This window comes from Kwoniella botswanensis, chromosome 1 (genome assembly GCF_036426115.1).
Source record: "Kwoniella botswanensis chromosome 1, complete sequence".
Taxonomy (NCBI): Eukaryota; Fungi; Basidiomycota; class Tremellomycetes; order Tremellales; family Cryptococcaceae; genus Kwoniella; species Kwoniella botswanensis.
In genome coordinates this window covers 2,927,491-2,937,887 of record NC_088599.1, presented here as the reverse complement: position 1 = coordinate 2,937,887, position 10,397 = coordinate 2,927,491, and the positions used below count along the sequence as shown (strand labels likewise).

Sequence of the window (10,397 nt, the reverse complement as noted above, 5' to 3'; positions counted from 1 at the left end):
TTCCGACGGAAACAATCGAGAGAGATCAGAGGAAAAAAAACATCATTTTCGACGATCCATCTGTCTCTTCCCCATCCTTTTCCTCCATTCCAACAGCCTAAGACAGACCAAGGGCAGTGCATCGTACTGGTCACCATGTTCGCTCAAATACTTTCTCGACGTGCTCTACACACTTCTCGTCCGCTTCTCTCAGCTCAGCCCGGCTTAGAAGCTACTTTGCGAAACGCCTTGAAGGCATCGATGAAAGCCAAGGATAAACCAGCAGCGGCATGTTTGAAGGTGGGTAATGGCTCCGTGTCATGTATGAACACTAGACTATCAGTCAAGTTGCTTGTGTACTGATTTGAATATATACAGTCAATCCTTGCAGATGTCACCAATGCGACTAAATCAGGAGCGAACCCTAACGAACCGATAAATGACGAGGGGGTCATGGGAGTATTGAAGAAAGGTATTTCGCAGAGGGTAATTATATTCCTCTCTACAGAACAGAATTAAACTCTATAAGCTACTTCATCACCCATTGTGTACACGAGAGGACTGACACACGTTTGTTTCACAGACCCAAGCATCTGAATCATATTCACCAACCTCCCCTTCCCCTCATCCCGAGAACTATTCCTCCCTCTTAAACGAGATCAGCCTCCTCAAATCGTTCTTACCAGAAGCACCATCCAATGAAATCCTCCAGCAATCTATTGATAAGATTATTACCGGACTGACAGACGAGTTGAAAGCTTCTAGGGGAGTTGCAGGACAGGTATTAAATAAGTTATGGGAAGAGCTGGGCGATAAGAAAGCTGGAGTGGACAAAAAGGTCGTTGGAAAGATGGTCCAGGAAGCTTTGAAGAAGTTGCAGATATGATTGAGAAATAAATTAGCAGGAAGGAAAGAAGGATGGAGGAGATACACTACTCATATATGTTGGTACTTCAATACCACACTCAGAATGGATTCCTCATAGATGATGCATGGTTTACTAGTAATGCATATAGTTGATTTATGATGATATACCATGTACATTTCGGATTTGTGATACTGAAGAGTAATATTCACTCTATATACAACATAAATAGATCAGTCCGCATCAGATCATTCACCAGACCAACTATCCGAGCGCAATTTCTTCTTGGACCCATCTCTTGATCTTGAGCCTAAACCATACGATAATTCACTTAGACCATCATTTATCTCGATCTGATCTGGGTTATGATGTCGAGAAGATGATGATAGATTCTTTTGATAATTATTGATCAACTCCACATTTGAAATTACTCGTACATCTTCATCTTCATCCCTTTCTTTATCTGCGTCGATTTCTTCCTTATCATTCTCACTGCCACTCTCATCAACTTCCTCTAGATCTTCTTGTACAGCAGCGTTATCACTTCTGATCGCTTTGAACATTTTCCTGAATTCTTTGTTTGTCAGTTTGGGATTTAGTATTTTTGCTTTACTAAATTCGCTCCTATAGTCATTCTGACGTCTCCTTCGTGATTCATTTCCCTTCGAAATTCGAAAGTCTTTTGGAAGCAAGTTTGGATCGTTGACGACATCTCGATCTATAGTTTGATTTCCGGGGATAAGAGGAGGTGGAGACGCTGGAGCGACTGGACGATAAAGTATGTCTTCGTTACCATTCATTCCTTCTCGATTGACAATCCTATTGCCATTTAATGTATCCTGTCCATCGGCTTGAGCTTGAGGGTGTTGCGAGTGTAGTTTAGATATGATCTCCCTAGCCATTACCAACGAATCCTTCTGTTCTACAGTCAAATTGGATGTCGAGCAAATCAAATTATCGATATATCTAGCCACATCTAACGGGTTCATCTGACTCGGCGAAGGGGGAGGAGGGGAAAATTCATCATCATCTATTCCACCATTCGTATGATATCCTCTATTAAGCTTAGTTCTCAACTTGACCGGTGAATGAATTCTTGATTCCTTTGTTTTCTGTGATTGCGAGATGAAATTGTGATCTAGGGAAATACCATGTTTGATATCTATTCCTTTTTCCCTCAAGGCATTTTTACCTTTCTCGACCCATCCATCGAATATCTCCTTGTTCGAGAACCAATGTGTGAACGAATCATGTGTTGGCAGATGTGCCAGCTGTATCTCCTTATCTTCTTTGCTGTTGAAACTGACACTGGGTGAAAGCCCATTCGGATCAAGTAATCCACCTGACTTTATCCAGAACGGAACGTTGCTGACATATTTTAGTTCATTCAATATACCAACGACAGCTAACAGAGTCTGATCGAGCGATCCTTCTTGGGGGCCGGAGGAAAAAGCGGCGAGTTTAGAATTTTGATATTCGTCTTTACCGAATTCAGGTATGACAAGTTGGTTGAATGGCTGATAGATCGCTTTTAAAGGGGAATCATCTAACAGTACTGTCCTCTTCTCGTCGAAGTCCCATGAAGTTCGATTGTTGTCGGCAGAGAGGTGGCGTAGGTGATCTAAGACTTTACGTAGGTCTTTGGTGGTTTGAACTTTCCTTGCTGTTATTGGAAACCAGCAATAAAAAGGAAAGAAGAAGCAATATAAATCTCATCAGATGCATGTCATGTTGATGAGTAAAAATAGGACTGAACATACAATAATCGTTATTTGTTAAACCCATCTTATCTCTCGCCCAAACACCTAACAATCTACCTTCACCTTCCTGTTCTCTTGCCGACTTCGTATTTGCAGCTTCTTCCTCCCATATACCCTCGATGAACCTTGGACCAAAAGCGGATTCGACCATACCCCTAACGTTGTGCGGTTGAGCCGAGGACCAAACGAAAACTTCCCATCCTCTCTTTCCCCGCTTGGAGTTCGGGTCAGATAGGAATAAGTATTCGAGGAAAGATTGTAGGTACGGTCTCGGATGGGAGTTCCTCCCATCAGCAGAGGAAGAACGATTACGAAATACTAATGCACCATTCAAATCTAACACCAATAATTTCGGTATAATTCTTTCACTTTTCAATGGTTCGGCAGGATCTGGACGTAGCAAATCTAAGTATTCCCTAGGAGGTAAGTTGACTGGTGGCGGTGTTACTGTCTTATCTTGCGAAAAGGGTGTTCGAGGTTGAGAATGAGCGTGGGTACTGTATTGGCGAATTGATTGAGGTGAAGGAGGGCGGTCATATGGGGGGAAGGAAGGCTGGATAGGACTGGAGAACCCTCTTTGATGAGGTGGGATGTAGCTTGATGGTCTTCCGTTGTTTGTGGGTCCATATTGATCTTGAGGAGGGTAGGGATTTTCATACGGCCTCGTGTTATAATTATAATCAATTCTTCTGTCGTAGCCGTACCCATCTCCATATCCATGGTTCGTATATCGATCCTCATATGGATGATTCCTCTCACCGCTGTACCTATCGTCTCCACCGTAGCTACGTCCATAGTCATTTCTATAATCGTCCCTGCCATACCCGTAGCGGAAGGATGACGATTCACCATTAGAATAGTCTACAGGCCCTTTTCTGCTCGATGATTGTCCGTACGGCGACTCGTTCCGATATGGATAGCGTGCATTGGGGTATGAGTACGACATGGTGCTAAATTCATCGGTATGTGATGGGTATCGTTGGATAATTGGCAAGCTAGTCAATTGAGAAGCTTGATTAGCTTGGAAGAAATTTAGAGTCGATGGTTTCTCACTTTGCGTTATTGAGGTATCTTCGTAAGGGTATCACAGGTGACTTTGTGACCCTCATTAGCGACTGGCCAACGGGTATCTCGAGCAAGATCTGTAGTGGACAGGATGCTCGAGCAAGCGAGGGGAAGGGGGAGCTGAAGAAGAAGACGCCCACACAAAAACAAAAACACGAGGTAAAGTGAAGGTGGCGGTGTTCACCGCTTAGTACACACATCTGTGGCATCCGTTGAGAAATACTGCACTCATAAGGTTGAATATCCTTTGTATCGGACATCCTTTCTATGTTTCTGTCACCGCGCATGTCCGTGAAGTCCACCAACTCTATATGCACTCATGGCAACATGGTATGCTACAATACAGCACCTATCAAACCATCTCTCGGGATAGATAGACACCATCGTAAAATCATCCTGTCGTACAAAAATGCCTCTACCATTCTTCCTTCAGCCACTACTGTTAGTGGCATATTACCAAGAACGATTAGCGCAATACAGCGCAAGATGGCTTCAACGAAGCAATGAACAGTGAGTCACGCTCAGTGCCTGACATTTCAGCTAAATGCTGAATTCTGTCCAAGATTGTTTGGGCCCTTGGAACAGTTGGTAGCCGCGGTAGTTATCCTTGGACTAGGTGAGTGCGGCTGCTTCTCACAGAATACTATAAGATCTTCAATTGACAAATGGCTACAGCGATGCAAGCTCCTCCGCCAACTTGGACACCTCCGGTTCTCCCACCGATCATCATGAATAGTACAAATTTACCCCGACCAGCCCCTGGCTCAGGATCATCCTCCGAAACACCCTCATCACCAATATCAACAAGAAATGTTCTCCTCGATAGGATTTACGACCACCTTCCAGGATGGCTCCAGATTAGTCCATCCAACATCGCCCTTGTGCTGCTTGCAGCCAACGTAGGTATGATATTGATGGGTGATGATCTGAGAAGGAGATTGAAGGAGTCTTGGGATCTCTTCTGGTCACCATGGCAAGATCGTCGTGAAGCTGGATCTACTTCAAACCCAGAAGTAAGATTTGAGAGTCCCGAAAGCTCTTCGCGCGATACCAGTAAAAAAGCTGAGCCGGAAAAAGCAAGAGAGGCCAAAGCTCCCGTTGCAGACCAGTCCAGATCTGCTTCAGCGGATAAGACGAAAGGACTTGATGGACCCACACCAGATCCGAAAGTGGTTAAGAATGATGAACGGCCTAAAGAGGAATCGGGACTGACTGAGTCTGAAAAGGCTCGAAAGGCTAAGGAATTGCAGTCGGATAAGGATAGGCCGATTGTTGAGCCTGAGTGAGTCATAATTTCTGCAACTAGTTGTTAGACCAGGCTGATATCCGATGCAATAGTGCGAAAGATAAAGGTAAAAGTCGTATGGAAGGTGAAAGGCCTGGAGAGTCAAATTCTGCTTCCGGAAGTACACCAGAGTCTTCAGATAGGACAGACAGAAAGATCAAGGGGCCTGCTGACAAAACGAGGCCAAGAACTCTTGGTGATCATGAGAGTAAAGACAAAGCTAAAGACTCGTCTCGATCCGATACCGATAACGTCACCAAAAACACATCATCCTCATCACGATCCACCAGCGGGAGTGGTACAGATACAGAAGATGATCCATTGATGTCAGGCGATTATCGCCCCCTCAAATCAGTACTGAAAAAATCAAAAAAGAAACCTAAACAAAGTAAGAATATCCATCATAATTTCTTTATGACCATGAGAGGCTATCGACCTTCTCTTATTCCTTTCCCACATGGATTTCATCCTAAGCCTCAAGATCCGAGGAATACACCGTGGTGGGATAATGTACCAAGGAATGCGGATCATATTATGGCGGTACCGAGAGTACCCAAGGAGCCTGAAAATAAAGATGAAGATGAGGGTAAGAGAGAGAAGAGGATGGGTAAGGAGAAGGAGAAGGGTGAAGATAAGAACAAAGATACAGATGAAGAAAGTAAGAGCAAAAGCGCAAGTGATGACAAGAAAGGAGGGAATGCTAGTATGAGCGAGAAAGAGAAAGAGAAAGAGAAAGAGAAAGAACGAGCCAAAGCGAAAGCCGAGGTTGAAGCTAAAGCTAAAGCCGCTGCTCAAAAGGAAGGTGAATTGAAAGCTAGACCCAGAGCAGCTTCTGGCTCTTCTTCGCTGCCCGATCATGCCGCAAGAGTACCCGCCGATCCAATGATGCGAGTTTCTTCTTTATTCCATCTAGTGTATCTCGAGTACTGACATGAGATCTGATTCTGAAATTTCCAGCCAAAAAGCTACCTATCTAAGTCAGGGTATTTTAAGTATTCTACTATATTACTGTAAGTGAATCTCCCCACTCTACTGCTCGTGATCAACACTGACAACGTGGACTACAATGCAGTGAGCCCTCAACTCGGTTTCCTACTTCTCACTTTCTTCGTATGGCAGTATATCAATTCCCATAACGATATGATCCTATCTCTTCGAGGATCAAACTTAACCAGTTCTTCGTCATCCTCATCCAGCTCGAGCAGAATACCAAATTCCATTTCCGCCACGAGCGGTGCGCCATTACCCGACCATGGTAGAGGGTCTACTGAGAGCTCCCAGAAGCCCTCGAATAGAGCAGAGAAGATAGCCGAGCTTGAGAAATTGATCAAGAAGCTCCGATCATTACCTGAAATGTCACTGGAGCATAAAGAGAAATTACAAAGGGCTATGGTCATGCGTAAACAACTCATTGATGAAGATTCACCAGGTTCCAGTAAAGCGCATTTTGAAGGTGATAGTAATACGACACCGAAAAAGAAGGATAATGAGGCAGTAGGACGTGGGAAAGAGAAAGGGGAAGTAGATATTGATGTTGATGAATTAGAGAAAAAAGCAAAAGAGATGGACGATTATGTGATGAAATATCGATCGATTGAGAACCCAAATGAAGAACAGAGATCGAAACTTGGCAAAGCAGAAGAGAGGAGAAAAGCCCTCTGGAAGCAGGTCAGGATATTGAAAGGTAATGAACCTGCTTCGATGATGCCATCCACCCCTCGGAATGAAAAAGAAGATGCAAGCTCGCGATCGAGAAAGAGTCGGGAGGTCGACGACTTGGAGGAGAAAGCGAGAAAATTGGACGAGTACGTTATAAAATATCGAAACATCGAAAAACCAACGTATGAACAGACCGCCGAACTTGCCAAAGTAGACGAGAGGCGTAAGGAGATATGGAGTCAGGTTAGAAAGTTGAAAGGGAATGAACCTACTTCGCTCATGCCTAAATCCATCGAGGAGAAACAGCAAGAACTAAGAAGGAAAATCAAAGAGATCGAAGCGTATATTATGAAATACAAGAGGGTCAAAGATCCGTCCGATGAATTTCAAGAAGAAGTAATCAGGGCAGAATCCAAACGAAGAGCTTTGAAGAAGGAACTCTCGAATCTGGTAGAAAAAGCCAATGTCGGTAGTAGTGGGTTGACTGTTGATGAGAAGGAATCTCTAGCTCGACCGGAGACCTAGTAAGATGATCGAGTCTCTTGCGTACTGTAATGTGTAAGGGAGTGTGCATGTATATTATGTATTCAACTACAATCTACCAAAATCTCAAATCAAGCAAAATAACAGATGTGAACATTCTTACAGAGACTTTATTAAAATCAATATATGTATTTGTGTGAGAATAGGTTGACAAGCAAGAATATTTGTAGTGTTTCAACTTTGAAAGGTTCACAGGACTGTGGATCATAGAACATGTGAGACAAGAAGTTGAATTCAGAACGATAAAACAAAATTGCCAGGAAGAGTTGGCAATCATGCATCGCCGAAGATTTTCGTATCTCTGTGGTTCCTTCTTCTTCCCGCCGGAGCCGAACAAGTTCCAGTGACAGTGACTGTTTTAGTTACAGTGACGGCTCCACTTGGGCCTGAACTAGCCGAGGAAGAAGTGACCTTGGCTGATGCGGAAGAAGCTGAAGTGCTCGACGAGACTGGTGGACTGCTGCCGCCGGGTAAGGTAAGGTTGAAGGTTGATATAGTGATTTGCGGTCCACCACAGAACTGTTGTGTGCTACCTATATCACGTTGTATCAGAATCAGCATCACCTGCGATCATCCCCTCAGAAAAAACATTGAACAAAGTAAGATTGAGCGTACCTTTACATGGAGTATTACATTGGTTTTGAGGGTAAGGTATACCACCACCGTTTTGCCAAGAATTACCACACATACAAGTTCTACCAAATTCGATAGCCGCCAAACTCTGCTTCTAGGCAGTACAATAGTTTTTACACCATTCGACAGTCATGGAATCGTAGTTGATATAAGCGGCGGTCAGAGCGTGACCTGTACCACCTTCTCTTCTACAACCGATGTATTGAGGATCGCTTACACCCGGATGGTTCACAGTTGTAGCTGAAGGGTTTCGGAATAATTCAAGTTTACCATTACCACCGCAGGTCTTGGTTGAGTCACCACCGCATTTGGAGTCACAGTTGGAATCGGCATAGTGGTATGCTGCGGGGTCAAGATCTGTTCCACAGACACAATACTGTCCGGAGAGCTAGCAAGTACATCAGCTTAAACCACATGTACGACGATGTCATGGACTCACAAGACCAGCGTATTGGCTTCCCCACTCAGCACAAGTGGATTGACATCTAATATGAGTGATTTAGTCAGGAGGAGGATACTGGCGCTGATTCTTGATTTAGACTCACTTTGCTTGAGTCATAGCGGCATCGGAATATTGGAACGAATTGACAAGCGAAGTGGAACCACCAATACAACCTTGTCTAGTCCAGGTATTAGGCGGACTAGAGGTGTTCGTAAGGTAGGATGGACCAGAATATGTCAATGAACCATCGGTACCTTTCAGCCCGTTAGGAATGGAAGGGTTGGGTACAGAAGGGTTACAAGCAGGTTTGGATCCGGATGACCCTATCATGCGATATCAGCTCGTGCATGTGGCGATAGGTTAGTGTGGTTCACTCACATGGAAGGTTACATCCTGGGAGAGCACCGATGGGCTTGAAATCCTCATATGACTCTAAGACTCCTCGAGACGGCTGACAGTTCTGAGCGGTTCCCAAATTCATGTACATAGCCAATGTAGGACAAGCAGTCATCGTCCTGTTGCATTGATACAAGACCCATCAGTATAAGACAGGCAGATAAAGGACTGGTTGTCACTCACATATCACCGCTGAGACAATCAGGATCATTCAAGGCCTTCTCGAGAACATCAGTATCCCAACCGTTCACCTAAGGCGTAGTCAAAGCAAAGTCAGTCACCTGTCTGCTGTGACGCAAAAACGGTATACTCACGAAATCTGCATGGAGACCAAAACCCTGTGATGCTTTGGGGTCAGTCATGAAACTTGATTTGCGGAAATGTATATGCTTACAGTGGTATCACCGTTAGCCCAAATCAGTTTGTTTCTCAATGGAACTCCAGGTCGGTAAGCGTAGGTCTGCCATGTGTACTCAAGCATGATACCTGGGATTCGAACGGGATGACTTATGGACAATGCGTCAGCTTGGCCTTGATATGAAGCAGGTCCATGGCATGATTGCACTCACGATACGGGGCAGACACCGAACTGAAGGTTATCCGTGTATTTCATGTGAGAGCCATCTGCTTTGTACAAGTTGACACCATCCCAACTAGAATGATATTCACAGAGTCAGCGTATTATTCAGCTCCTGTAGGGATAGGCTCACCATGTCGGGAATCTGACAGTGGTGACCAAACCTTGAGGACAATCAATGTCAAAGTTGAAATCGGGACCGGCCTATATGAAAGTATGTGGGTTTTGAGCACGTACAATTACTTGTACAGAGGATGAGTCGGTACTTACAGTATCCCCATTAGGAGTTGAAAAGTGGTTCTTCAGACAGATAAAATTGATAGCGCCAGTAGGCAGACCAGTCTCAGCATACGATTTGGCATTGAGGTTTCCCGTAAGCATACGCAAGCCTGGTGGGAATGCTCTAACGGGTTCATCGGGTTTCTATATATACCATTCACTCAGCATCGAGTTCAGTCGTTTGTATTGGCAATAGAGCTAAGCTTACATTTCTGTGAAGGAAGTAGTAGAATCTTGTACCCGCTTTCAAAGGTACGTATGTACTGTTTTCTCTCCAGAAAAGTTGAGGCATCCAATCTATTGAGTCGACTTCGTCAGCTAAATACTGAAAGGTGTAGGAAGGAGTGGAGAGAAGACTCACAGTTACTTTTATCGGCCTGAACAGCTGCAGTAGAGCACGAGGCACCATTATAATCATCGTAGTTGTAATTGGCACCGAAGGCACTTCCACCAACGATACGATGTAAGTGAGAAGCTACACCATTCGGGTTGACAACCGGGTCCAGTCGTTCAGTGGCAAGAGGATAGAGGTTGTCCAAGTGCCATGCGGCGAGTCCGGGATCAGGAGCTGCTGAAGTGTGGCCGATGTAAGCCAATGCTGAGAGAAGACCTAAAGTAACCTTCATAGTGTTTTTTGAGTGGCAAAGCGTTGTCGATGCTTGATGTGTATACTGATTATACTGAACTTCGAGAGAAGAAGAAGTTTTTGTTGTGTCGATAAAGAGAGGGGGATCGTCTTCAGACATCGAATCCTTTTATAGACGAGGTTTCTAAGATGGTCTTCACTCTACGATATTCATTTCTGTTGCTATTTTCGCCAAGTTGCCTCTTGAATGTTTACTTGGTTCACCGTATGGTGATGCGCCTTTTTCTTTCAGACTTTCAGACATGACCGAGATAAGCTTTCATTCTTC

General features: G+C 44.4%; 4 protein-coding genes across 4 annotated transcripts; 2 read left to right on the top strand and 2 right to left on the bottom strand.

Moving 5' to 3' along the window:
* Window positions 1–135: 135 nt before the first annotated feature.
* Window positions 136–865, top strand: L199_001131 (uncharacterized protein; the record flags this gene model as incomplete). Its single annotated transcript, XM_064886888.1, has 3 exons — window positions 136–279; window positions 358–465; window positions 563–865. 3 exons carry the CDS (start codon window positions 136–138, stop codon window positions 863–865), a joined length of 555 nt encoding a protein of 184 aa, XP_064742960.1.
* A 227-nt stretch (window positions 866–1,092) lies between these two features.
* On the bottom strand, window positions 1,093–3,550 carry L199_001130 (uncharacterized protein; the record flags this gene model as incomplete). The annotated part of the gene is made up of 2 exons (XM_064886887.1): window positions 1,093–2,507; window positions 2,605–3,550. The coding sequence occupies 2 exons, from the start codon at window positions 3,548–3,550 to the stop codon at window positions 1,093–1,095; spliced, it is 2,361 nt and encodes a 786-aa protein (XP_064742959.1).
* A 528-nt stretch (window positions 3,551–4,078) lies between these two features.
* On the top strand, window positions 4,079–7,138 carry L199_001129 (uncharacterized protein; the record flags this gene model as incomplete). Its single annotated transcript, XM_064886886.1, has 6 exons — window positions 4,079–4,179; window positions 4,233–4,285; window positions 4,345–4,951; window positions 5,008–5,841; window positions 5,912–5,964; window positions 6,027–7,138. 6 exons carry the CDS (start codon window positions 4,079–4,081, stop codon window positions 7,136–7,138), a joined length of 2,760 nt encoding a protein of 919 aa, XP_064742958.1.
* Window positions 7,139–7,429: 291 nt separating this feature from the next.
* Window positions 7,430–10,109, bottom strand: L199_001128 (uncharacterized protein; the record flags this gene model as incomplete). Its single annotated transcript, XM_064886885.1, has 14 exons — window positions 7,430–7,689; window positions 7,772–7,883; window positions 8,007–8,177; window positions 8,229–8,274; window positions 8,335–8,554; window positions 8,610–8,746; window positions 8,811–8,878; window positions 8,942–8,965; window positions 9,022–9,133; window positions 9,197–9,280; window positions 9,338–9,408; window positions 9,475–9,627; window positions 9,692–9,780; window positions 9,845–10,109. The coding sequence occupies 14 exons, from the start codon at window positions 10,107–10,109 to the stop codon at window positions 7,430–7,432; spliced, it is 1,812 nt and encodes a 603-aa protein (XP_064742957.1).
* Window positions 10,110–10,397: the final 288 nt, after the last annotated feature.